The following is a 27521-nucleotide window of genomic DNA, read 5'->3' on the forward strand; positions in this document are numbered from 1 at the left end:
AGTCAAGTCCAGAAAAATGAAGCACTGAGGTATGTATGTAGACATGTAAATAATTCATAGGCTTGCTCTTTAGAGCCACAAGGCACATCCTTTCCATTACATGTAGTAAAAGTAACAATTATTCAATGGAAATGAGGTTAAGGCTGGTTAGTGATTGGAGTAAAAAAAAAAAAAAAGTGCTGTGTTAAGTTTTGAAAATATGGAATATAGTATTATCCATTCTGTTTCCTAGTTATATTGTTTGGTATGATCAGAGTCTAAATCTTTTGTGACTGGTAGTAGGTAGGTTACTTAGCGATTGAATAGTGAAATAAGTAGAAGCAGTAGTAATAGATACTTCTGAAATATTGAATTTTATTTTTCTTAACAGGTTGCTATTCCTATGAGGTTCAATGGCAGCTCTGGTGTAGAGGTTCGATCTCCAAGCAACCTTGAAGATTTGAAAGCCTATACTTCACTTACTTTTTTTCTCCAAAGACCTCAGGAAAGATTAGGTGTCCCCCAGAGGGCATCAAATAAGTTTGTATTGTACCTGGGCAATAAAGATGTAGGTATATTCTAAAATGTAATTTGATTTTTAGAACAAGCAACATGCTTTAAGGATTAGATGGGAGAGAATTTTTTTTGACTGAAGTTCATAGCCACTGATAGCCGCCTTTTTTTTAATAATTGCCATTATGTGGTGGAATAAGTATTTTGTGAAGAATAGTTCATTCCTCCACTGGCAAGCCAACTTACTGAGTGATTGACTGCTCATCTCTTTGATATTTTGCTGTTTAGCTCCTCTGGAATTTATTTCTCAGTCATAAATATTATCATACTGTCTTGTCAAAGCTATCAGCTTTTGCAGTAGTCAGCACAAACAACATGACCCTACTCCCACTTCTTTGGCTCTTATTGTAGCACATATGATTGTGAGTTTCTCTTCTGGTTACAAAAAAAAGGGTCAGTTCCCCTTCAGCTCTTAATTTCTCTTCTGAATATGCAGAATAATACAGAGTTGCTTGTGCATTCGTGCTTGCTCAGGAACCATCATTTTAAAAATATCCTGCAACGAGGTTCCTAACAATGTGTTTTCAGTTCTTGTTTGCAATTGTTTCTCTAGTGAGTCTCATTCATATACAGAAAGCTGATAAAAGTAGTTATGCTATATAGACTCTCACCTTTTTATTCCCTGATAAAAAGGATGTCCTATTCAGAGAAGGGCAACAAAGCTGTGAGGGGTCTGGAGCACAAGTCTCATGAGGAATGGCTGGAGTAACTGGAATTGTTCAGTCTGGAGAACAGGAGACTCAGAGGGAGATCTTATTGCTCTCTTCAACTGCCTGAAAGGATGTTGTGGTGTGGTAGGAGTAGGCCTCTTCTCCCTCATAACTAGTGGTAGAACTAGAGGGAATGGCTCAAGATGTTCCAGATGAATTTCAGGTTGGACATTAGGAAAAATTTCTTCTCTGAAAGAGTGATGAGGCTCTGGAACAGGCTGTGAAGAGTGGTGGTTGAGACTCCATCTCTGGAGGCTTTCAAGAAATGGTAAATGGGATACTAAGGAAATTGGTTTAGTGAGGAAATATTGGTGGTAATTGGGTGGTTGGACTGGATGATCTTGGAGGTCTTCTCCATTCTGTGATTCCATGATTCTAAGTCAACTTAGTAGGAACTGAGTGTTGACTGAGTGCTGTTCCTAGCATCTATTTTATTTCATGAATGTTGCATCTAAATTTTTAGTAAAGCCATGTTTTCATGGCTTTAGCTGGAAGATGTTATAGAATTGAGAACTACCTTAACTTTTATAGCTTTTTTATGTTACAAACATAAAAAGCCATGCATGTCTCTTCAGTTAATTTATAACCATACTCTCTGAATCAGTGCGATGCATCATTCATTAAGGTAGCACAGCACATCTGACTACAATTTAGAATAGAATAAAATAGTTAAAACAGAAGGGGCCTGATAGGATCATTGAGTCCAACTGCCTGAACACTTCAGGGCTAACCAGAAGTTAAAGCATATTATTAAGGACATTATCCAAATACCACTTGAACACAAACAGGCATGGGGCATCAACAACCTTGTGAGAAAGCATGTTACAGTGTTTGTCTGTCCTCACAGTAAATCATTTTCTTTCCTAATGTCCAGTCTGAATGTTCCCTGGCACAGCTTTGTGCCATTTCCACGCATCCTATCATTGCTTACTAGTGACAAAAGATTCATAGAATCATAGATTGGTACCTTCTCGTCCATTTCCCCTTCTCGGGAATTTGTAGAGAGCAATGAATAACCTGCTGGTCTCTTTTTCTCCAAACTATTTATTATTCCCAGAAAAAAACTGGTAAACTTAATAAAATTCTCATCATTGGGCAGGCAGATTGCTTTATGACTCATTCACAGTATGATGGTGTCCCTGAGAAAGGGCTGTTGTATTCTAACTTCACTAACATTAGTCATTTATTAATGATTATTTGCTTTGCTGTTCTTAGGCTTCTAAGGGGTATATTGGTATGGCAGTAAAGGATGGTCATCTCACTTGTGTCTATAACCTGGGAGATCGTGAAGCAGAAGTTGTTGTGGAACCTCTTGTGATGGAAAGTGACACTGAGGAAGCCATTATGGATCAAGTTAAGCTTGAAAGGTATAAGATCCATAGCACACAACAGTCTTTTCCAAAACTTGCTTGGAATATCTTTTATTAGTGTGGTGTGATATTCTGCCTGCTTGTTTTGGTTTTAGAATTTACCAGTACGTGAAGCTGAATTACATCAAAGCAGCAACATCAACTTCTCCAGTGTTTGAAAAGCCTTTGACTGCAAATAGTGGAGATGGAAACACTCTCCTAAATCTTGATCCAAGCACTGTTGTCTTCTATGTTGGAGGATACCCAGCGGATTTTAGGGTACAAAGAGTCATTCAGTCTTTTGAAGAGATTTCTGTGTAAATCATTCTGTTACTCTTATAACTAAAGGTTGGAATTAGCAGTCTTTCAAAGACTATAAAAGTTTGATCATGCCAGCAGGAATAGGGTGAGCGCAAAGAAATGCTACTTCCTGCAGAAGCTGCCTGGCTTGCAGTTTGCTGGAAATCAAAGAAGGGAATATGATGGTTTTTATTCTTCCAAGCACGCCACGAAACCTGCCAGCCTGCTGAGTACTCTCCCCAATTCACTCATATGATTCTGCTTTAAATTGTGCTGCAGTGCTCCTGGGGTGGTATCAGATGGTTTGGTTATTATGTCCAGAGATACAATAATTTCTTAATGTTAGAATGACACATTCTGTGTCTTACTAATATTTGCAATAAGTCCTAGCAGTCACATGTCAATGTAAAATTTTGTCAGCTGATGTTAACAGCATGTTTTTTAATAACACTGTTTTTCAGCCTCCACGTAAACTAGACTATCCTCATTATGAAGGCTGCATTGAATTGGACAACTTAAATGAGAATGTTATCAGTCTTTACAACTTCAAGAGGACATTTAATCTCAATACCACTGAAGTGCAACCCTGCAGAAGGTACGATACAGAGGTAGAGAGACTGATGGTTCTGTGACTTTATCAGAATTTTGTGTCTTTTAACATCCAGAAGCATAAGCACAGTAGTTACATGAATGATTTTTTTTTCCTAAGTCTTAATCATTAATACGTATCATAGAGGAAATCATCAGAGTTGGCGTGATTCACATCTACAGCAATCTCAGTCCATTGGACAACAATTTAAATGATAAAGTAAATCACTAATTATTTTAAAATCAGGTTTTTCCTCTCTAAAGATCATATGTAAAATTAATAGAAGCCAGTGGAAGGTTTTTTTTGTCTTTGCTTGGATGGATTAGATAAGCTGACCCTGTTAGTGGCTCTGTACTAAATGCTTTAAATTCAGTTTTTTAAGAATGTTAATGACAGTAAGTCCATGTGGTAGTAGATTTTACTCTTGTATATTCACACCTGTAACACTGAATTATTATAGGTATAAAGAAGAGTCTGACCAAAGCTATTTTGAAGGCACAGGTTATGCCAGCGTCACATCTAAAGAAACAAATGCAAATGTACCAATACGCTACGAGCAGACAATTCAGACTACTGCAGATGAAGGCATAGTGTTTTTTGCAGCAAATGAGGTAATGAAATGCTTCTGCCTTGTTTAGAGGTCTAAAGTTATTTTAAAAGTTCACTTACATGAGAACACATTAGATTTACTTACACGTAGGTTGATCTGAAAGTAAAGCTTCCATGGAAACTGCAACAGCAGCTACTAAGAGCACAATAACACTATTTAGTAGAGAAAATTCTCAGCTACGAAACACTATTTTTTAACATGCACTGATGCCAGCAATGAACAAGAATCTGCGTGCTGTGCTTATAAAAATCTGGACCAGTGGAGGTGACCTACTGTTTCACAACTGCTATGGCAGCATTGTTGCTAGGAAGATATTGCCCATGCAATCCATTTTTCATCTGCCTAAACAGGTTGAAGTCAGAAGATGCCAAATCTGGACTATATGGTGGGGGTGGTAGGACAGTCCAGCCAAGCTTGGCAATGTGCTCCACAGTCTTCAAACTGGTATGAGGCCTGGTGTTATTGTGTTGCAGGAGAAAGGTTGCCATCTTCTCTGGCGTGACTTTGGAGGTGTGAACCTTCATCTTGGTTAGCCTTGCGATGGAGCAGTCAGAGTTGATGTCTGGGTATTAGGAAATCCAGAAGGATCATTGCTTTCCTCTGATGTTGTGGGCCATTATCATAAAATAGGAGGCATTACTTTCAGAGCAGCCCTAGTAACTTCGGTAAAGTTGCTTGAAACTGTGATCTTAGTTCAAATGGCAGATGAGTAGATTCTGCTGGGTGTTCAATTGCTGAATACTGACTTTGACAAAGCTAACTGAAAATTGTTCTAAGTAGCTCTTCTGATAGGCAGTGCACAGGATTTGGACTTGGGTGACACAGGGAGGGTGCAACTTTGAATCAAACCAGTCTCAAAATACTGAAATCCACCAGAAGTGCAAGTGCTTTTTTTCTCGAATCTAGACTAAGGGAGAACATAGGAAGTGACATGGTGACACCACGGTCACTTATACCTATGAAAATTGCTGAAGAACAGTAGTGATTCTGCTTATGTAATAGTATTATAGGAATGATAACTATTACTGTGATATCGTTTAGTAATATCCAAATTCTGTTGAGGTAAAAAGAAAATCAGTAAACATCCTGAAATGAGAAAAAGTCCTCTAGAGATTTGACAACTACATCTTGAGCTGATACTAGATCTGTTTGTAAGGTTTTTTAAGTATTTAAAATTAGTCTTCTAAGTTTCACTGTGCTTGGTTTTATGCTTTTAACCAGAATAAGATTGAATCAGCTAGATAGCTTCATTACAATAGTTCATGTGACACTGATATGAAATGTTGAACAGTTTGTGCTTTTTCTTGCTGCAGGATCAATACATCAGTGTCCTTATTAAAAATGGCCATCCGGTTTTTAGATACAAAATTGACGCTGAGCTTCCAAAAGAAATAGAAAACAATGTGACTTTAAATGATGGGATGTATAAACAAGTAAGTCATTTTAAACAACTGATTGATTGCTGTTTGTGGAAATCTAAATTCTCTTCAAGCTAAACCTTCTGTCGTAAAGAATTGTTGTCAAGTTTTGTGTTGAGGATTAGTTCGGATGAAAGCTTTTACTATTTACTGTTATGTTTTCCTGTGAGTAAATTTAGTTTTAATAGAGCAGTCTCCAAAGGATGAAGCCCTTTGTGACAGAACATTGCTTTATGTGAAGAGATCTGTGATCATGGCACACACCAACGTTATTTTAATACTTAAGTTCGTGCTTTTTACCATATAAAGGTGTATTTCTTCAGAGGTTACTTAACAGTAACAGAGGTTACTTTTTCAAAGTCTTTGTGTTGTTGCTGACTTACTTAGCTTCAGTCTGGCTGTTTTGTAGAGCTACTAACATGAAATCCTAAAGACATTGTTAAAATCTCTGATTGCTATTTTGATTTCTTCTCCCCCTTCCCCTTCTTACATTTCCAACTAAAAGTAGTGCAGGCTGCAGTGACTGCTGGAAGAAATCTTAATGCTACTCTGGGCTGTTGCCTCCAGTCAGCTGACTGATCCAGCCTTTGCAGGAGGCAGCAGTTCCTGAATCTTCAACTGCAAGTGGAAGGCAATGTTTGAAATTAGGAACGTTGTCCTAAAAATACACCTCATCTAAGTATAATAAACTTCACCTCTTATTTGAATAGTTGAGCATTTTGTGTAGGCATTTGCTTTGACTAAATCCCTAAATTTTGCCAAGTACCTCTGAACTAGTGCTGCTATTCTGGTTCAGAGCAATAGTAAACAAGAGGAGGAAAAAAAAAATTGTGTCCTACTCTTTAAATGTAATCTGCTATATCTTGCTCTTTGAATGTAATATGCTTAATAATTTTGTTCCTAGTAAGTGAAGTAATTCTCATTGTTCACATATTTCAGATCAGAATATTGATTGCCCGAAATAAGAATATTGTTCATGTCAGCTCTGATATTACAGCCAACATTAAAGTCTTTGATTTCACTAAATATTATCTCGGTGGAATTCCATCTTCTCTACGGAAACGGTGAGTAGCTATAAAAAGACTGTAGTACTTTGTGTGGTAAGTCCATTTAAACTCCTTCCTTAGGCAAGTTCTTTCATGCTCTGTATTATGTATCACAATCATAATCTGTGATTTTTGGCTAATGGTGAGTTTGAGTGTGCCCTGTGGAGCAAGTTTTATCAGTATGAAGTATGTTTATGCAATAAAGATTACTCGTTTTATTTTTCTATTTCTTATATTGCTAGCAATTGTTGTTGTTGTATTGCCAGCATTGCTGCTGTACTGGTATCTGTTTTGAAATAGCAGGCTACTGAACTCTTTTTCCTTCCACTCCCTGAAACCAGCTATGATATAACCGTACCTCCGTTCCGAGGCTGTATGAAGAATGTGAAAAACCCAAAGACTGCATCTGTTGTTTTTGATGAGACTGTTGGTGTCAGCAAAAAATGTTCAGATGACTGGAAGGTAAGTAAAAGCATTCTTTCAAAACGTTTGGTAAAGTTCATAGACTCTGGTTTGTCTGTAAAACCTGGACATTGTCTTGCTCATATCAAAAACCACCCTTGGTTATCAAGTGATGGTAAAGAAAGAAACCAACTGTAGTGTGAAGATACAAAGAGAAAGGAGCCTGCACTCCTGCTGTGATAGTTTGCTCCAGTACATAGTCCATCCTCTTAATACTGTATACTACTAAGAATTCACATTTACATTTGTTGGCCTCCAGTTGCTGTTACTGATTGGGCCAGAATATGTAGTCACTTAATAATTCTTAGGATCTTTCTTCTCGTTGAGGTGCTTGTGCTTCATAATTAAGTCACTTCTCAATCTTTTTTCCTTGACAGAGCTAAGCTTCCACTGCAGTCTCTCATAGAAAAGCAATTGCTCCACTCATGTGTTGTGAAATCTCCTGTACACCCATGAGTTTTGTCACATTCCTTTTAAAATGGGACAGTGTGGCTTTTTCAGTGTTGTCTTACCCAATGCTGCGTGGAGAAATGAAAATTAACATGTCTGCTTCTACCTATTGCCATTTATGTGGTGCATGACCACATTTGTTCTTTCTCCTATGGCACTGTCCTGACATTTTCATTCCCTCTGTGGAATCTAAACCTTTCACAAACCAATTACTATACAGGTTATTTCTCTGTGCAGAAGATCTAGCCTTATTTCTCTTTCTGTGTCTGTATAACCTCCTATGTATTAAAAAGCATTTTGTTCATAAAGGCCCAGGTATGATCTGTCCTATGACTCATATAGCCTCAGATACGTAGATCATCTACATAGCTCAATGTGTACAAACCATTCCTCCAGCTGCTCACTTTTGCATTCTCAAATGTGAAAACTTAAAAACAAAACAAACAAACAAACAAACTCTCCTGTCAATGCAAACAGTAGAGATGAATGATGTGTTGTGCTCAGCTGCCCTCATCTCCCTGTAGAGCTTTGTACATCAGAGTTAATGATACTGGCATGCATTCAGTCTGTCTGTTCTATACTGGAATTTTGTACTTGCAGTTTGCCTTGTGTCTAGTTCAGGTTGGAGCTGCTTGCAATTATGTTGAATAGTGCTTTTGTTGTCCCCCATTGCCAATTCCTCAGATTGGAAGGAAAAATACTGAAATTGTTCTCTCTTTCAGCTTGTCAGATCTGCAGCTTTTTCCAAGAAGGGCACACTGAGCCTGAGTGCGGCGAGTTTCCCATTTCCCAGAGATTTCCAAGTTGGCTTTGGCTTTCGAACAATGACATCGACTGGAACACTCTTAAGTTACAATCTATGGGTATGAAACATGTTCAGCTTAGAATATGTGTTCATTTTTATTTCTGGATCAGTCATGTTTGTCTGTGACCATGTCAGTTTGTCATCACTACTAAGTTGTACATAGATTCCCATATTTTAAGGCAAGAAATAGCTGGTATAAACATCTCTAGATGCTGTCATCTTGCATGTCGTAGGCCGGAGAAATTCATTCTGGCAATTTCTTCATTCATACAACAGCTAATTTCACAAGTAACTGATCCTTAACCTTGAGCATTCTGTATCATAGCACCCCCATCCCAATAAGGTAACTGTTGCCTAATACAGTTGGCTGGAAATATTCTGAGTAAAACTGGCCTTCTGCCCATGCAAAAATGATACTGTGATCTGATATGCAGAGGAAAAGGCTGATTTGGGTCATGACCTGTCAAAAAGCAGGAAGGTTCAAGCAGAACATCATTCCTGCTGGCTGGAAGAGTAGATATGGAAGTACACACTTGATATTTAAGAAAAGAAAAACTGAGTCCTCTGGTTATTGTAAAAACAATTCAAAGAAGTATTTTAAATAACTACTTGGTCATTTAAGAGAGAGCTTTAAAATGTGAACTATATTAATCATAAAGAACTGGAAGTAAAATCTGGTACTAGATGACTGTGAAATGCCGTTTCAGTCTAAGAAAATTTCTCTTCCACAAGAGACCACAGAGAACTTTATTAATGATGATATAATTAAGAACTAAAGGCATCTGCATTTAAGGATTATTTTGTGCAATTCTTTTTTAGCCTAATATTCTTACTATCTATCTGAGCCCTGGCTTTGTAAATGCAAAGATAGGAGAGAATGAAATGAAAGTGAAGAAGGAGTATGAAGATGGGTCAATGCATTATGTGACAGTAACAAGAAAAGCTGACATGTGAGTCCAGTCCTTTATCTGAGTGTTTTATGTTGTAACTGGAGAAAGATTAAAATGTTGTCTGACTTGTAATTTGGGTATACAGGAGCAGAGCATGCTGAAATAATGAAGCAAAAGGAGATTTTTGGACAGTGGGTGTGCGTATAAGTATCTGTGATGTTTCAGCTGACATCAATATGCATGTCTTGTTTATTGAGTTTTGTCTACTTGTTAAACTGGAGCTTTGAAGCTCTTCCACTTCCCCATAGCCTTTACATATATCACTGTAAGTTAGGGGTGTATCTAACATACGTCCAGGATAAAGGTCCAGAGAAGAAGCTAATATTGTCTGTTTTTTCAGTCGTGATCTATTTCATAGATATCAGAAAAGTAAATTTACAGGAAAGCTCCTAAGTCTCATTGATTTCTGTGCCACACATAAATTGAAATAAGTGCTCATTACAGAGGAAAGTTTTGAATAATTGTAACTTTGGATAATTATAACTTTCAACATTATCTGTACTTGCTGCTGCTAATGTGTTAAGTGCGCCGTTTTGATACAAAGAACAAAATCTTATCCTGTAGCTGTCAGTGAGAGTTTTCAAGAATTTCATTTGGATCAGGATTTCACTGTAGGACTGAAGGACTAAAGACAGCCCTTGCTCAATATCTACCACCAAAAAGCAGAGTAATTTCACATAAGTTAATTGCAGTATAAATTTTTATGGAAAGAATCCTAAAAGTAAACAAATGAAGCTCTAGTGTATTTACAATGTAATGAGAAAACACATCAGTCAAATGTTTCTTTTTTAAATATATATTTCATTCAAATTCATGGATGTATTTCTTTAGGTTTCATGCTTATTTTTCTTTGCCTTTTTTTCAGAGTAAAACTGCTGGTTGATGATGATCTTGATTCAAAATCATTTGACTTTCTGAAGTCACAGACGTTCATTCAACCTATAAGATTTGGTGGAGATGATTTTGAAGGTTGCATCTCAAATGTTTTTATAGAAAGGTACTTGGCCTGGTAGATTTCAGTTCCATAGCTTTTTGTCTTGTGTTCCTTTTCAAATCACATGAAAGATACTTTTTTCTAAATTGCTTTTCTTCTACATGTATGAAACCTTCATGAATGTTTAACTCTGTTGCCCCATAGTATTTTCTAATCCAGACAGTCAATCAACTTGTAATTAAATCTGCTGTTCATATGTAGTGGAATTTTTGTCTGAAACAAGTTCAGGTTCTGCTCCCAGCTCTACCACTCTTCTCACAGAAAATGACGGGCAAGGAGTTTCACTGCGTTTTCTCGATTGTAAAGTATTTTGTAATTTAATCATTAAAGATGCTCCGTGTGACCTATAAAATGATAGTATTATTTAATAATATTCTTTATTCACAAAGGAAATTGGTGTTGACAGTCTTTCTGATAATTTGGCTTTAGTACCAGAACTGCTTATTAAGTTGTGATGGGCCTTATGCTTTGACAGCTCTCACTACAATGTCTAATTTGCACAGGGGGTAAATTACTGTTTCCTTTTTTTTCCTTGATCTGCCTGGCTATGCACATAGTAACGAGTAAAATTTCATTGTCTGCTCCAGAAATCAAGACTGCTTTTATTAATGCTCATTTCTGTTTAAGTAGATATCTTTTAGTACAGAAGAGTGTGTTTAGAAGAGATGAGAAGGAAGCATCATAATTCGGATTATTTTTTTGTTTTGTTTTTAAGCCTAAAAGGAAATGGGCAGAAGTAGGACAAACGGGAATACTTTTTGCAGTGTTGAATGTAAATTTTTCATCAAAAGATGAAAATTGGCATTTTAACATCAGGTCACTGGGAAATCCATTTTGTACAGAACACAGTTTTACAGTATGTAGTTGATTACATTAGAGTAAAGGTATACTGTGTCACAGAACTTATCGCTTTCATCACTCTAGGACAGGTCAGCTCCCTGAGGTTCAAAATCTCATGAATTTTACTGCAAAGACTGATGTATCCCTTGGAGCTTGCCACCAGTATGAGAACCTTGAACCAATGCTGCTGAAAGAATTCAAAAATCCACTCAGGTTTAAGATGCTCAAGGTATGCCTGTTTTTACTGTCGTCTTCACTCTGTGTTGATGCTGAGGCTTTGTCTGCACAGCCATGATTTATAGACCCCTATATTACTCTTTGCCTTCCATCTCACTTCTGAATCAGTTTCTCTTTGTGTTGAAGTTCCACACAAAATCTATACTTGCTCAAGAATGAGAACAGCTTCTCTGTCATTTAGAGAAGGGCACTGACTGCCTCAGTTCGAAATTCTTGTGTAGATCAAATTTATTATTTTATCTTCACCCATAGTAAAATGTTTTGATTCTGTCTCCCAGGATGAAAAATACTTTGATCGTTTGATGTATCCTAATGTACAGCATGACCAGCAAAACTATACTTTATTAACTCAGTTAAATGTCAACAGTGAGGCATATCTCCTTGGAAACACCCCCAACAGTTTTATATCCTACATGTTTTCTTCATCTGCACCTATGGACAGGTAATACAAATATTATCTCTTCACCTTCCAATACTTGAATCTTCAAAGCTGCTTGAATCTGTAAGTGCTAAAAGCCAGGATTCTTAGTTCTGTTTACATCTTTTGGCACAACAGAATAGTGATTGTACAGGTTCAGGATTTTCTTTTTCCATACTTCCCCACACTATGTAGATTGGCTTGGATATGGTGGGCAGCTATGGTGCATATTGATGCCAAGTTCTAAGCCTGAGTAAGTCAACTTTAATTCACACAGAACACTGTGATTCCACCCAAAATGTCTTCTGCATTTCGCAAATTGAGTTTCACTGGTGCTTTTCTGGTGAACAGGGAGAATACAACACCTGACAAAATAGACATGTGTTTGAGTATGCTTACTTTCCGCTACAGGTTACATTTTTCTGTGGATATACGAACTCGATCATCAAGAGGATTAATAATTTTTATGGAAGGAAAGTCTGAGAACTCTTACACAGCTCTCCACATTTCAAAAGGACGTTTTGTCTTTTCGCTTGGTTCTGGAAGAAGACGAATCAAAATCAAAACTAGTGTTAAATACAATGATGGACAATGGCATACTGTAAGTAGTATGACACGAACCACGTTAAACCATGAGTAGCGTTCAGCAGGCACAGTCTGAATTTCTAAGTTATTAGGTAGAGACATGGAAGAAAAAAGTGAAAGTGTTCCTTGTGGTGATCTGAAGTCAGTTCATTTGCCTTGAAGCTTATGTGACTGACAGGTCTCTGTTATGAGAGAACTTGCAGAGACTGATAGTCTCACCATTATTTTCAGTTTAAATATTTCAACATCTCCTAAACAGATCACGAAGATGCAGAATACAGTGAGGTGTTTGGGTCAGGCAGAATTCTGATTTCAGTCACACACAGTGTGTGTGGAGTGTGTGGAATGTGGAGTGACTCCATTTGCAAGCCCCAGCAAGATGACCAGAATCCAAATCTCTGACAATCTGAATGATTGACTTGCAAGATGCTCCTGGTTTTTAAATCATCTTGATATTCAGTTGAAGTATCTTATTTATCCCCTTCCATTTCTACTTTTGCTAGTTTCAGATTATCCTGAAAATATTCTCTCTGTACTGTCTATGATTCACTTTTTAAAAGCACAGTTTTTCAGTTGCTGTTTGGTACACTAGCTGTAATGGCTTTCACTGGCATTGGGTTTTTCTCATTCTATTATTTTTGTACCCTTAAAAGGTGGTATGTGGCAGAGATGGGGAGAATGTCCTCCTGGTTGTTGATGGTCTGAGGGCTCAGCATGGAAGATTAGGAAGATTAGCAAGAGATTCCACCGCTGACATTAAGCCACCAGTCTACCTGGGAGGGCCACCATTGCTGAAAAGACAGGTAAAGAGCTGATGCAGGCACCTCTACACACTCCCCAAGCTGTACTGATTACATGCACAAGTGTTAATATGAAGGACTTCCGTGTTGAAAAGCTTTAGTAGACATTTCCAAGCACTGACTGAGCACCTGAATATTAACGTGAAATGTGTGTTGCTCCTTTTACTTTAAGAATTAGACAATTAAGACAAGTTAAAATAAACAGCCTTTTAGGAAACGTTGTACTTGAGATCTCACAACTCCCATTGCGCTGAAACATCATTAGGAAATATCTGTGCTGCAAGCAGGAGTTACATCAACTCAAATTCAGCTCTTACTGTAATGTTTAAAGCACTTTTAATTGCCAGGTGTCTTTTCACTGCATCAAACTGGGGTTTAGGTACCTTAATGATAGGTGGCTGTCTATAGTCCAACAATACAAAAGATCTAATGGGTAGTCTTACTAAAAAGATGGCCATCATGCTTTGGTATTCATGTTTTGAAACATGGTTTCAGAATATACCAATGAAGAGTTTCAAGGGTTGCCTGAGGAATTTTAAAATGAATGGAAAAGTCATGAACGCACCTCAGCAAAAAAAGGATGTGCTTCCCTGCCTGGATGCTCCCATGGAGATGGGGATTCATTTCTTTAAGGAAGGAGGATACGTTGCTGTTGGTAAGCTATGTAGAGGTTATGTTGTATAGAATTACGCCTTAAATGTGTGTGTATGAGTGTAGAAGGATGTTTTCTGTATGTATTTTTATGATGATTTCCAGTTATTCCTCTATCCACTCTTTAACTCTCCACAGGTAATTTGCAAATGAGCTTAGATTTTAGGATTGTATTTGCCATTCGTCCAGGGAGTTCAACAGGTGTACTCCTCCATTCTGGAACCAAGCCAGGCAATTACTTGACTATTTACATGAAAGAAGGAAAGGTAAGAACAGGCTGCGATTCCGTTACAGCTGTATTACCCTCATTCAGCAGGGAGGAGTTTTGACTTTGAACTCTGGGCTTATATATTATGTTTGTCTCCAGGTTTAACACTGAACAACTTCTTTAGAGTGGTTTAAAATCACTGCATAGAAAATTAAGCATTTAACCTGTCTCTGTGCCTACACTACCAGATTCCATTGTGTGCACACTAGCTCACACGTTTTCTTCACCTATTAGCAGGAGGGCACAGTCTTCATTTTTTCAGGCTTTTCTTGATACTGTATAATCTAGTGGGATCATACTCTATACAAAACTGTGTCTCCCAGATTTGCTTCCAAGCTACTTCTCTAGTTGCCAGGTGTGTCAAAATGTTGATTTTTTTTTTTTATTTTGGCATTTTTTTATAATGTGATAGCCTCAGAATCTGAATTTTGGACCACAAAACCATTGTGCTTGGTTCTGTAAAGACCTGTAAATAAAAAGATGTCTCTGCTCAACAGAACACAAAAGCACATAGAAGCAGGGGCACCAACAGCTGGGAAGCACTTATGGATGAGATCAGACACTCTTTTTCAGCAGTAACTTAGATTCATGCTGGCTGTTAGCATGGATAGGATGCAATAGGAAGTAATAACAGGTCAATGAAACACCATCAGAGGAACCTGATAGAAAACAGGTTTCAGCATATCAGCTACTTGGCCATTACCAAAACAGAGGAGGATGTTGATGACAAATAGCCTGCTTACAAGGAATAAGGAGAAAGATGTGAGAAAACACAAGCAGATTCTTGTTGGAGATGTCATAGTAAGTAATCAGGCTGCAAGCTTCCTGAGTGAATTACAAGTAGACCAAATTATGTGAAGGTCCAGAGAAATATATTGCAGTGATTCTCTCTGGAGATGTGAAGTGTGTAGGTGACTGCTTTGGGAATGGAAAAGTAGGTGTAGAAGAAAAGACTTTGATGCAGAGAGATTATTTCAAAACCATTAAAACCATTTTGTAAGATGTATTTTTGCTTTTAAAGCTTGTAAAATATTCGTTCCTGAGATTCTGCTAGGAGAACTTCTGGAATAGGTATACAATGACTGACTCTTAAACTCAGTGAAACCTAGCCCTCCACAAGTTCAATAAATTACTTAAATTACTGTATTTTTCTGTTCCTTTCTTTGCGGTAACTTAACCCCAAACTGTTTTACAGGTCATTGCTGCTGGAAGTGGTAGAGCTGGAGAATTCCAGACATCAGTCACACCTCAGCAATCTCTGACTAATGGACAGTGGCATACAATCACAGGTATGTTGTATCACACCAGATCTTCTGAAACTTGGAAAGAAGGGTGAGCACAGAGCATTGCAGGCACAGATTTTTAGTTCATCATTTTTTCTCTTATTCTTAAAGCACTCTTAAGAACAATGTGTTTTGTATTAATTCAAGGCTTTACATAAGAGGGCTTTTTTTGGCTGAATTTAGCCCCAGAATACCTAGATGTGTCAATCTGACTTTGAATTGAAATGAAATCTATTTTTCCTACAAGTTAAATTTTAAGACTTTTCATGCTGGTTTAAAATAGTGTCCTAGCTGGTTGATTCTTCAATAGAGTTGAGAAAGAGCTCTCATTTACTTGTTTCTTTGCAGTCTCTCAGAAGGTGAACACTGTGCAGCTAGAAGTAGGCACAGAGAGTAACTACACCATTGGACATCCACCTTTCTCTCCTGAATATGTGCATCAGCCTCTCTACTTCGGCAAAATTCCAGGTAAATTATTGCTGCTTTGTTTTTTAATGTATCTACTAGCTTTTCTTCCTTTCTGAAACAAAAGTTCTGTTCATGCATTCAGTCCTACATCGTTCTTCCTCTTTTGAGAGCTTCACATTAGTTCATCTTTAAAATCCTTCTTGTTTTATTGACTTTATCCTTCTACCTCGTTGTAGCAAACTTGGACTCACAATGGCTTCCAGTCAAAGATCCGTTTTTCGGCTGTCTTCGGAATATTAGCATCAATGGCAAGCTTGTCTCCACCAAGAGAATTTCAGAGGTTCATGGGGCTGTGAGTTTGCGTGGGTGCCCGGCCATGTAACTTTGCTTGTACACTCATCAGGTTGGGTCTGCTGAAGTACTGTGTGAATTTATATCTTGTGGGTTCCCCTTTTGCTGCTTGCTGTGTCACGGAGTAGTTGGTAAGAAAATGAATCCTTTGGATGTGGATTGCGCCAAAGCAAGTTTGAAGTATCGGCTTTAATTAACTCCCTATTAAATGTCATTGATTTCCGGGGTAATCCATTGTGCCTTTGGAAACACATGCAGAAAAAGGAATTGTATATACCTTGCTGGGTCAAATTCTGCTCTCACCCACAACAGCATATAGTTGTGTGGAATTCCAGTGTCTTAATTTCAGGAATTTGCCTTAATGCTAATCTTGAGAGCAAATATGATCCACCGATGTAAAGAAATTTATAAAAATATAAGTCTCTTTGGATTGATGAACAGAATTTTTATACAGAAATGTACATTAATGTTAAAAATAATAATATAAATGGAGTTTGAAGCACTTTAAGGAGTGAAACTCGGAGTTTGTTGAAATACTAGAAATTCTGGAACCAAATAAAAGCAGTATGTTCTTAAGGCCATCCATTTTCTTGCCTGGTTATTTTAATCCAGTATTTCTTGTCCTTTTTTCAGACACCTAAATCCAGCTTGCTTTATACAAGTAGTTCTGTAGCTTTAAGGATCTGGTTTGTCTGGATAAGCAGCAGTCCGTCATTGTTGCTTCTTAGAATTCTGTCATCTAAAAACCTCAGAATTTTTTCTTGTAAGCTTCTTAGCCAAACGTTTCTTCCATTGATTTTCTTTCTGATTAAATGAAGGCAAGTTAGATTATGAGCAGTAGTTGCACATTCTGCAATTCACACTTGAGAACTGCAGGATGAAAACAGCCAGACTGTGTTCTTTGATATTCACATCTTTGCACCTGATCATGATCCATGGTGGATTTCTAAATACAGAGTTGGCCCAAATAAACTTGACAGGGCTTCTCCTTTCTCTGTCCTTGTACTTGTAGCTGCAGGTCTTGGGGTGGGATGGCTGTCAGAAAACTCTTCACGCAAAGTCCTGCAGTCCTTATCTTCTACAGCAACTCCATGGTGCAGAGGGTTCTCAGCTACAGAGCTACTCTGCAGGAATCAGATGGGGTGAAAGCGAGTGGGGTTGAGGTCTTTAAGCAAGCAGAGGATGGCACATGAGGGGGGACCCCTTCTGTCTGCAGATGCTGCAGAACCACTTCTCCTCTGTGGCAGCCTGTCATGTGGAAAAGGAATACCCAACTGCCTGGATGAGTTGGATTGGGAAATCTTATCAGAGAGCAACAACCAAATCTTTTCTATACCTGATGCTTTTGAAGTTACCCCCTGCTTTTGAAGTACATTGTTAAATATTCAGATGACCAAAAGTGAGGAAATTTTCATTTTATTTGCTGGCCTTAGCTGGAACTGATAATTCTTATGAGGACAAAGAAAAAACAGTTAAACTTAATCGAGATATCCTCTAGTAATATTTCAATATCTCCTGCCCATCAGACTTCTCTCTGAAGCAGGTTTTCCCTAGTCACCAAAAAAAAAAAAAAGCCTTTTCTCTTCTCCACGCAGAAGTGAATACAGCAAAGATGTTTGCATCATAACTTGGAGCCAGGCCTGGATTTCAATTCCCTTCCATTTGATTTTATTTCGTCAGAACTAGTTTTAATGCTGATAGAAAATAAAAATGTAAGACCTCAGTAAATCTATGGTGTAGTAACCAGTAAGTGTCAATCTTAATACATAACGACAAAGTTGGAAAGCCCCCAGATTTTCAAGGTGGCTTGTTTTCTCTCCTCCGTGAAATTTCAGTTGTGAAGACATCTTTTGTTCCAGGTTCACCAGAAAAGATCTCTGGTAGAATAAACAGTTTCCCCAATGCACTGCAGACCAGAACTGACCAAATGTACTAAAATGGAACGTTAAGTGAATAAAAAGCAAAGTGAGCCTTGGGTAGACCTTCTGTCATGTTATTTTTATTCTTATAAATAGTATTTCCAAGGCTTTCATCATTTGAGTATTGGCATTTGCTAGTTACTTCCATATATTATTTACCTCTTTTGACTATACTACTTCATATAGACCCCTAAGTCTATCAATAACTCTATTATAATAAAAGTAAATAAATCCCACAAGAGTCTTTTCCTCTCATTTTTTATTCTTTAGTCATCTTTACTATTTGCAATTTAAGCCTTTAAGTAATGCTAATATTTTAAATTGCAAAAACACTCAGCCTTGGCCATCCTTTCTAAGCCTGCATTATTACTCATCACATGTATTCAAGGGTGCAGTGGTATTACAGCCTGAAATTTTTTTCTGTTGTTCACCTTAAAAATAATAACAAAAAAAATTTATATTCCAGTGCCTGTTTGTTCCTCTTTCAATTCAAGCTTTTGAGGAAGATTTTGAAAAGTTTTATGGGGAAATATGAAATATAGTGCTCAATGCACAGTAAAGTACATAGCTGAATAATTGGGCACGTTAGTCATCGTGTCAACCTAAACACAGTTCTATTTGAATGGCACATTACATAAAGTGGGCAGATTGCCTTTCTAGACTAAACTGCATTGGTTTTGCTATTGCTCTCTTACCTGTGTAAGTATCAAGAGCAAAGGATTCTTCTCCAGTTAATTTGTATTAGATTCAATGGGAGCATGTTACCTCAGGTGGATGACACCAAGTCCAGTGAGTTCCCATTTATTACAATTATAAAAAAGCAGCCAAATGATAATGGGAGCTGAAAGACAGTTAGCAGAGCAAACAAAATGAAGTGGGTCAGAGGGCATTCTCAAAAGAAACATGGTTACTGTAGGAAAAGAAGTGTGTAAATACAAGGGAAATATAATTCACTCGCTGTTTATTAATGATGTTATTACTTCTGGCTCTAACAAACAAAAGTATCCCAGTGAAACATCTTCAGAGACTGCTTGAAGACTATGCTGCTGGCTGCTGTGGAGCTTTCTTGCAGAAGCAAAGCCCCCATGCTTTTACTTCAGTAGGAAGCAATGTGAGTTGCTCACTCTGTTTTTGTAACCGCTTGTTAGGAAGGGCTCCTGCCTGGAGCTTTGCCTCTTCTGAAGTCCCTGGGGAATTACTTGTTGGTTTGTTTGTTGTTTTTTCCATCCCCCTCTATTTCCTTTTTGCTCCTCATAAAACAGCGGCATAGCCTGGAAAATGTGGTCTCACTAAGAAATCTGTAAATGCATTGTGACTTTGTAAATGAGCTCAGGGCAGACTTTTTGCCTCTTACCATTCTCTTTGTGGTTTCCTCATTTAAACAACTTCAGCATCTTTCTCCAGTGATGTAAAGAAATTCAGGGCACTGTGGTCCAGTCTTCTGTAGATTTATCTTTGTTTTTATCTTTGTGTTCCAAAAATACACCAAATGGATGTCCCTGGCAAAAGGAAATGCTTTATGTTACAGGGAATAGTGCCATAATACTATGGTATAGCTGCACTTGGGGCATTAAGATTGCAAGATGTAAGCATAAACCTACTTTGCGTATCTGGCCCAGACATCCCAAAACCCCAAGAAGCTACTCGCTGCCAGAGTTGCACTGAAGCATCCTCTGAGTATAAAGAACTTAAATCAGAATAACCAATGAATTTTTATTTCTCTTGTCACTTTTTGGGACCCTCTGTAGCAATGAAATCAAGTTCTGACCTGTTTTCATGCCATGCTGTCTCTCCTGTTTTGCAGCTGGTAGCATTCAAAAACACCCATCTACTGCTACTTTACATCTCAGCCAATTACTGTATTTTTCTACAGGTTCTGAATGTGAAGCATATGTGAAGCATTCTGTGAGATGTAGCTTCTTTGTTAGGATGTCACCTCCTCACTGATAAAAATTGAGCATTATTACATGGGATGAAAAGACAGTTGGCATCCATGAGCTTTTGTCTCTGTTCAGATATATTTAACTTGGAACAGCAATGGGTTTCTCAGTTGTGCATGAGCCTACGCCAAAGATTCCCGTCACAGAACTGTGTGCTGCTAAGAATGAATAATTGCATGCATGAGAATCTTAGTTCTTCATAAATTAATAGGGAAGACAGCTGTCACTATTAGAATTTAAGCCTGGAAAAACTTTTCAGATCTAATTGTTGAGGCCTGAATTGATAACAAAGAGCAGTTTTAAAGTATACTGAAATAAATGGCTCTGTGTCCAGCTCTTGCAGACACAGTTGCAATTAACACTGTGTTAATAGCATAACTATTATGTTATTCTGAACATGGTTGTGGGCAGCTGGCTGTGGGTGTCTTGGTCAGTAGACCAGATGACCTCAACAAACTCAGCCCTTCTGTGGTTCTGAGCCAAGTTCTATCAGTATAAGTGTTTAATCAATGGATATACAGATGGTATATAGTCAATAGATATACAGATGGTATATATATATATATATATATATATATATATATATATATATCCAGGAGCTTGGCTAATATAATTTATATTGGAAGAAATGAGAGAAAGTCACTCACCCTGTCCTGGGCTCGCAAGATGAACTTCTGATAGAGCAGATCTCCAGAGAGATCCTTCCCCACTGGCAGTCAGCTCTTAAATGGGTCTAGGAGAGATGGAGCCAGGCTCCACCCCTTCCTGCAGCACAGGTGAATTGCCTTCACCTGTGCTCCCGTGGCTGACTCATTGCTCACCCCAGGTGATCAATCAAAGGTTCAGGCTGTGATTCAGCAGCCCCATCCAATAAGATACTTCTTTGTATAGAGGATTTACCTTGTGAAGTAATAACACCTGCCACAAATCTTATTCCTAGCCCCTTCTGTTTTCTTTCCAATGGGAATTGCTTTCTGAATACTATATACCTGGAGGGTTAGTAATATTCATTATCACCAATTCCTGTGGCTAAGGAAAAGCTTCCCAGGAATAGAACTCAGAGCAAGGTGACAAGTACGTAAGAAAGTTCTTTCTCTTTGCTGCTTTCAGTTAAATCAAAGGTAATGGCATACCCCTGGAGACAGAAACTGAAGTAGAGAAGTTAAAGGCGCTCTGGGCAATTCTCCAAGAAAACATGTAGGCATGATCCAAAGTTCAGTGCCTTAATGGGAAGATATAACCACTGCACAGGACTTTGGCTCATATACCTTATTAAAATATGCATAAGGCTCTACATACAGTTTATAAAACTGTACTCAAACTTACTGCCAAGCTTTATAGAGAATTTTTATTGCAGATTAAATTGGTTATGCAATAACTGGCAGGACAGAGGCTGCAGAAAACCTGACACAATGCTTTTCTCCATAAATACGCATAAATGTAAACTTTTCACCAATACAGATGGTGTTCGCAGCAGCATTAGGGATGGAAGTAGGGAGGCCAAGGAAATAAACTGTGAATGGCAGGTTTTGGGGTGAGGGTGGGACTGCAGGGGAGTCCCAGAGTGACAGCCATGAGTCCATTCCTCTGAGCCTACTTGTCCTCAGGCTCTTCCCTGCTCCTCCACACCTGTAGAAGCTGCATTGGTCCCACTGTGCCTTTGTCAGGCTCAAAGAAATAAAAATCTTTCTGGGAACTGTTACCTTTGCACAAAAGAAAGATGTGATTGTTAAATCTCTATATATTGCATTTATTGTGAAAGATAAAATAATCAACATGATACATACGCTCAGAACAAATTTAATTCAAAACAGACACCACAAAAACACTAATGATCATAGCTGTTATTTAATTAAATGGGAATGAATAAGTTAAACCTTTCAAAGAGAGGTTGAATGCCTTGAAGCAGAACAAAGGCCAGGTGCAGGATCAGTATAAATCAGCATTGCTTTATTGTTACCTGATAAGGGCTGACAGAAGAAGGCAGTAGCCCTGTTTGTCTGGACTCCTGTTTCTGAGTGTTGGGAATGCAATGTGTAGATCTTACAAAAAGCATTTTCCTACAAAGAGTTAAATGAATGTTCAAGTCTATTTCTGTGATAAAATACTGACTTCTTAGCAGTAGGAAAAAAAAAAAAGCAGTAAGAACAGATGCGAGCCTAGACAGTGGAATAGGACTTGTGATGAAGAAGAAAGAAAGGCGAAGGAAAGGTGAGCCTTAAGACTGCTAGGAGAGGAGGTACCCCTACCAAGGGAAATGCCTTGAGGAGAAAAGCAAGCCAGGAACACAGAGAAGTGCTGCTCTGCTGGACAGTTGCAGGCCGTGTGGAGGCAGCCAGGAGCCCAGCCCCTGCTCCCTTCCAAGTTACTGCTGGGTGCTCAACCCCGTTCATTCCACCTCAGCCCCTGCTAGTGGCCTGGGCTGTGAGCTGCTGGCAGTGGCTGTTCACAGGCTTCATCTCTCTCTATGGATGTACAAATCTACACTTGGAAGTCAGAAAAATGGCAGGACAAGCCTAGCATACAGTAGGAAGGAATACAGCATGAAGCTGCCCCTCCTAGCCCCTCTTAGTTGGCTCTCCAAACCTTTTCCTTTTGTTTGTTGTACTTTGTATTATGCCAGGGAACACCTGGGCTCTAGTGACTGCAAATGAAATTTGCATGCATGTAGCAGATAATTAAACACGTGTCTATCCACAGCTGCAAACAGCAATTAGTCATACGATAGCTTCTCACACCCCTTCGTGCCTTTCCTGCCATCTCCCTCGGGGTGCCCCTTGAGCAGACATCTCTGCAAGGCAGAGTATTGTCCTCCTTTCCATTTGTGTAGACTGCTACATGGCTGAGTTTAAACCCTGCAATGCAGCTTTGACTAGCATGAACGTCCTCTAATATATGAATTTCTAGCGGAAACTGCTTTCTGAGTAAGATGTAATACAAGCAGCCCAAACCCAGACGCCTCTGCCTGCTTCCCAGCTGAGCTGGTTTTGTTCCCAGTTGTACCTTTCAACTGCGCACTTCCCACTGTCAGTATCTTCTGTGCTTGAGAATCTCAGCAGATGCCCTTGGCAAAAGCTGGTTTCTCTCCTCCTTTCAGCTACAAAGAAGCTTACATTGACCCTGGAGCTTCCAGTCCAGACCTATGAAAGACATTTTAAAATTATCCCATCGTATGAGCACTACGTCTGTCTTACCAGAGAACCCTCTGGCAATGGAGTGGGCAGCACTTTGTAGCCTAGGACAAGTGCCCTCATTTCTCCTGTAATAGAGTCACATTCTCTAGACAGGCAGAACAGAAAGCGCTCAGGGCTACAACCACGAGATAGCATTTAGTGTCATTTACAAAGCACAACTAAATTCTAGTTTGGTGAAAACCAAAAACTGCGTCATCTATTCCTGAATTATAGCCTCTGGCTTTATATCTTTTAATTTATCTGTATACTAAAATAGAACATACTAACAGGGTAGGCTCTGACAAAGGCAGTCACGAGTTGGAGAGAAAAGGACTGGGATGTGATCGAGGGGACCACTGTGCCTTGTGCAGTGGTTAGACTCAATGCAATTGTACCACAGTCGGTGATTATTCCATGTGGCGTCAAGCAGTAGTTTGAAAGTATAACTGCAGCTTCAGAAACTTATTAAGACCTGGCTGGAAACAACATTTTTCTTTTCATATAGATTAAATGAAGCCTTCTGTGTTTCAGTGGGGAATGCTAATGCGGGGCTCTTGTGAATGTCCTGTAATAGCAATGCATAAAACCAGCCAGGCTGGCACCAACAAGCACTGTTACATGCATCTGCAGTTCAGGCATAGCTATGCTTATGAGAGCACATTCCACCACCAAATCCAGACAAAAATGTTAAGACTTTTACAATTAGCATAGGTTAACTCATTATTTTTTTATCTGGAATCCACAGAAAGTTCCAAGACATGTGGACCTTCTTGATTTTAAACAAATGGAAAGGCTAGACAAGGCTTGTGTGGATATGACACTGCTCAGTTGCACTGGGACTTGTGATACAACATCTACTTGAATTCAGTAAGACCCAAAATGTTTTCAGAGTAGTATGGTTATTCATCTCACAGTTCTATTTACATAAAAATTGGGTATCTACTCTAAGTTGTCCTTCTATCATCTCTGTGGAGAGGAGTTAGTTACTCCACTCTAAAACGTGCAGCCATACACCATCTTGAACATAAGCCATATGAGGACATGGCAGCAACAAACCCAGCTTCAAGCTCCCAGGGATCCATCTGGAGCAGCAAGAAGCTCACTGAATAAATTCCCTGAAGATGGATGCAGCACTGGACCACAAACCTAACAACTGCATTGCCTTACTACCTAGCTGTAGAAAAGCCATGTACAGTGTTGTCAGCAGGCCACAGTGAAGAAAAGAACAAGCCAGAAAGAATTATCTCCTACTTCCAATTATGGAGAAGATACGTCATTATAAATGCGTTTGTTGCTGATCCTTTCTATTATTGAGGTACCCAGATAAAGTGCAGCCAGCTCCTGGCATTTCTGTATTACGATGCTGCAGTTCATCATGATAATTTGGTGCTTGGATCCACGGCAGTAAGTCTGCCAGCATTTCTCTACCTTTCTTCAGTGCCTTTGTGCTACCACTGAAAGAAATCTCTATTGACTATACCGGTTTTGTGATGAGCCAGGAACAGAGATGGGTTCGTGTGTATCTTCTGAAATTCCACCTTACACCAAGGAAAGTAGTATATATGAACTGCTTTGTGTGCTTTATATGATTTGAAGCTTGAGAACCCAAGGAGAAAATGTAGGCTGAACCCCACGTGAAAGGCATGTAAAATAGATGTGAGATAGAATATATATATTTCCATGTGCTTACAACCCTCTAAAAATAGGTAAGTGAAAGACTTACTAAATGAAAGGAATGGAAGGATAAAAAGGGGAATGTTTTCTGGAAGCATTTGAGAAAAACACTAATGGAATGAAAAAAGGGAGAGCGTACTGAAAAAAAATAAAAGATGATTTCTTCTTGTGCTATGTCTGGAAGAGGAACACAGGAAAAAATGGCCTGCAGTAAAAGCATAGCTTTTCTCACTGTATTACTCTGGTTATTGCTGTGCATAACTCATAATAGCTAAAATTACGCAACACAGCTTAAGGTACTTACATGGTTGGTAGCTCTCAGCTTCACAAAACACTGTTGGTAGAAGAATAAATAGTGAGTCAGTACAGAACAAGTCACTTGATACATGGCTTTAAAAGGCACTGTGCTGTTTAAGGGCAGGAATGCTTCCAAAATCCAAATACACGTAAAAACTAATAATTAAAGGAGGGTATTACGTTTGTCATTCTGCTGATTCTGCTGTTATTTTTGTAAGAACTTTGTAGCATGTTAAGATCTGCAAGTCCCTGTTGTGATTACCATTAGATGCACACAGTCTTGACGTTGCCATTTCCCTTTATCTGCAATGCAGCGTTTCTCTTGCTGAGCACATGCTCTATCTGCCACTTCTGATACCCACATTCTGATAGGCGTTGTTCACAAGAATGTTTAACTCACAGAAATGTTTGTTAACTCACATACTTCCCTTGACTGACAAATGCCCAAATAGGAACATATTACAAACCAGATGGGACAGAGAGTGTATTCCAAACAAACAGCCTGTGTTTCCAGAAGTGGAAGAATGGAAAAACCTAATGGTAAACAAGGAGAAATCACTTTATTTTAGAGAACAGAACCTTAGTCAATGGTATGCTTCTGCTGATTTCATTAACTAGCAAGACATAACACTTGGTTCTGCTTAATTTCCTTTTGGAACTCACAATCTAGCCAGTCAAACATCAGATTCTTCTAGATTCTTAAATTCTATTTCAAATTAAATGCCAGGTGCCAAAAATAATATCTTCGAACAACAAATACATACTTTAATGTCTGCTTTATAGTTTTACACATCAAAACAGGAAGAACGTTGTATGAATTTTAATCAAATATTTATGAAAGAAAAACTACTAGAATAAAAATGATGTGAGCACACATCTACCTAAACTGTTTTCTCTAGAGAATGCTGTAGCCTGAGTGTATATAAATAGACATACTGTTTGAATACATACTTAATAGAAGATGATCTCTTTGCTGTAAGTTTATACAAATAGATGACTTTTCTTGCATCCTCTAATTAATGGTACAACTGGTCATGTGTTCTTGAGAGAAGCAAAAGTGTTCAGACCAAAGTTCAGGTTTTGCAGATGAGAAGTTACTATCCAGAAACAAAAATTCTGATATCTGGGGTAGCATCTATCTCTCAATATGCTTTTCTGTTTTTTTTTTTTTCAGTCTTATGATACATGCTGTAGATCATACTGCCTCTTTTAAAAGCCAGTTGCCATGTCTATGTGTGCAAGCCTCGGAGAAGAGTTTTGTAAAGAACAGAGCACTATGTTCCAGGAGACAGGATTAAACTCTGAAAACATAAGGAACTGAAATAATCAGGGACAAAGATATCAGTAGCTAACAGAGTGCATATGCAGGGGAAGAAGCTCACCATCTTTGTAGGCATATACACTGCTGGCAGGGCTGCTGAAATGAACGTAATCTGCGTGGTCTGTTCCAGTTATAGACAGTCAAGATGCTTTTGTCTGAGGTGGTTGTAGACTGCTGAAGCTTATGGCACCAGTATTGAAGCACAGACAGTTACAAAGTGATTGTACATTACAACAGATATGAGAGCCAATTCACAGAGAACTTAAGTGACTTGCTGAAAGAGCAAGGTTTCCTTCTTGCAAGTGACACAAAGTAACTTTCAGGTGGCCATGGTTTGTGTGCTCTTGAAGAGGAAGCTACAAACCTACAGCAAAAAGAAACTGAAAATGCAACTGAAGAAAGACATCTGCACAGGAATCCACACTTTGCAATTCTCCCTAATGCCAGGAGATTCAAAGTTCTACCTCAGCTCCTTCATATGCCTTCCTCTTCCTCACAAGCTGAGCTCCTGGTGCCTTTCACAGCCAAATGGCAGCTGGTCTCTCCTTCATGTTTTCTCTTTATCTCAAGAACTGGTCATGGCAGCTGTGACTACCTGACTACCTTTCAATAAAAATACCTGGATGATGTATCTATGCATAAGAAATAACAACCTGCCCACATAAATCTGTGATTTGTGTCACAATAAAGCTGTTGTTAATGGGGTCTACTGATTTTTCCTCACTAGGATTTTTAACCAAATATTTCCTGCTCTCAGAAAAGTGAGTTAAAGGGACTGCAGATTTCAAAACTGAAAAACAACCCTGAAGTCTAACACGACCAGAATAACACCTCTGTAACCCAACAGAGGCCATTCTACTTTTGCAGAGGGACTGAGGAATAAGCAAATGGAAAATATTAAGATGCTAAATATAAAGTGCATGTAATGCCAAAAGTTCCAAACAAAAGTAGAAACGTCAGAATGTTGCCGACAAGTAACCTTTACACAATCTCATTTCAAATTGTATTATGCATCGAGCAGCTTGACACCTTTGAAAAAAATATTTACTGCTAAACTAGTAAAAGGAAAATATGCCTTAGCAAGACATTATTTCATTCTAAATACTTAAAAATATGCTTTA

The 27521-nt window shown here is 38.5% G+C and overlaps 2 protein-coding genes across 4 annotated transcripts in view; one reads left to right on the forward strand and one right to left on the reverse strand.

Moving 5' to 3' along the window:
* LAMA3 (laminin subunit alpha 3) overlaps window positions 1-16657 on the forward strand; it is a 114033-nt gene extending 97376 nt beyond the window's left edge. For all 3 annotated transcript variants that reach the window (XM_085220893.1, XM_085220894.1, XM_085220895.1), the window contains 20 exons: window positions 371-547; window positions 2478-2629; window positions 2728-2890; window positions 3373-3506; window positions 3961-4111; window positions 5424-5543; window positions 6468-6592; window positions 6916-7036; window positions 8209-8349; window positions 9111-9241; window positions 10107-10238; window positions 11160-11304; window positions 11591-11754; window positions 12142-12331; window positions 12969-13118; window positions 13611-13770; window positions 13905-14032; window positions 15230-15323; window positions 15666-15785; window positions 15962-16657. In XM_085220893.1, the coding sequence (XP_085077019.1) occupies window positions 371-547; window positions 2478-2629; window positions 2728-2890; window positions 3373-3506; window positions 3961-4111; window positions 5424-5543; window positions 6468-6592; window positions 6916-7036; window positions 8209-8349; window positions 9111-9241; window positions 10107-10238; window positions 11160-11304; window positions 11591-11754; window positions 12142-12331; window positions 12969-13118; window positions 13611-13770; window positions 13905-14032; window positions 15230-15323; window positions 15666-15785; window positions 15962-16107 (2844 nt within the window). In that variant the 3' untranslated portion in view covers window positions 16108-16657. The remainder of the gene's footprint in view (window positions 1-370; window positions 548-2477; window positions 2630-2727; window positions 2891-3372; window positions 3507-3960; window positions 4112-5423; window positions 5544-6467; window positions 6593-6915; window positions 7037-8208; window positions 8350-9110; window positions 9242-10106; window positions 10239-11159; window positions 11305-11590; window positions 11755-12141; window positions 12332-12968; window positions 13119-13610; window positions 13771-13904; window positions 14033-15229; window positions 15324-15665; window positions 15786-15961) is intronic.
* Window positions 16154-26604, reverse strand: LOC104910292 (uncharacterized). Its single transcript, XM_085220902.1, has 9 exons — window positions 26462-26604; window positions 25547-25613; window positions 25087-25116; window positions 22939-23075; window positions 21896-21995; window positions 20583-21638; window positions 19350-19494; window positions 18691-18836; window positions 16154-17324 (listed from the first exon to the last, which is right to left on the reverse strand). Exons 5-6 carry the CDS (start codon window positions 21989-21991, stop codon window positions 21303-21305), a joined length of 432 nt encoding a protein of 143 aa, XP_085077028.1. The 5' UTR covers window positions 21992-21995; window positions 22939-23075; window positions 25087-25116; window positions 25547-25613; window positions 26462-26604; the 3' UTR covers window positions 16154-17324; window positions 18691-18836; window positions 19350-19494; window positions 20583-21302.
* Between the last annotated feature and the right edge of the window lie 917 nt (window positions 26605-27521).

Source organism: Meleagris gallopavo, chromosome 3 (genome assembly GCF_905368555.1).
Source record: "Meleagris gallopavo chromosome 3, MGAL_WU_HG_1.1, whole genome shotgun sequence".
Classification (NCBI taxonomy): Eukaryota; Metazoa; Chordata; class Aves; order Galliformes; family Phasianidae; genus Meleagris; species Meleagris gallopavo.

What these genes read in the sequence shown, in the direction of transcription:
- LOC104910292 (XM_085220902.1), bottom strand. Translation starts at nt 21,991, where the DNA reads ATGCTTTTTGTAAGATCTACACATTGCATTCCCAACACTCAGAAACAG. An exon ending in CTTCTGTCAGCCCTTATCAG is followed by an intron (nt 21,639 to 21,895) that starts GTAACAATAAAG and finishes TTTTGTGCAAAG; the next exon opens with GTAACAGTTCCCAGAAAGAT.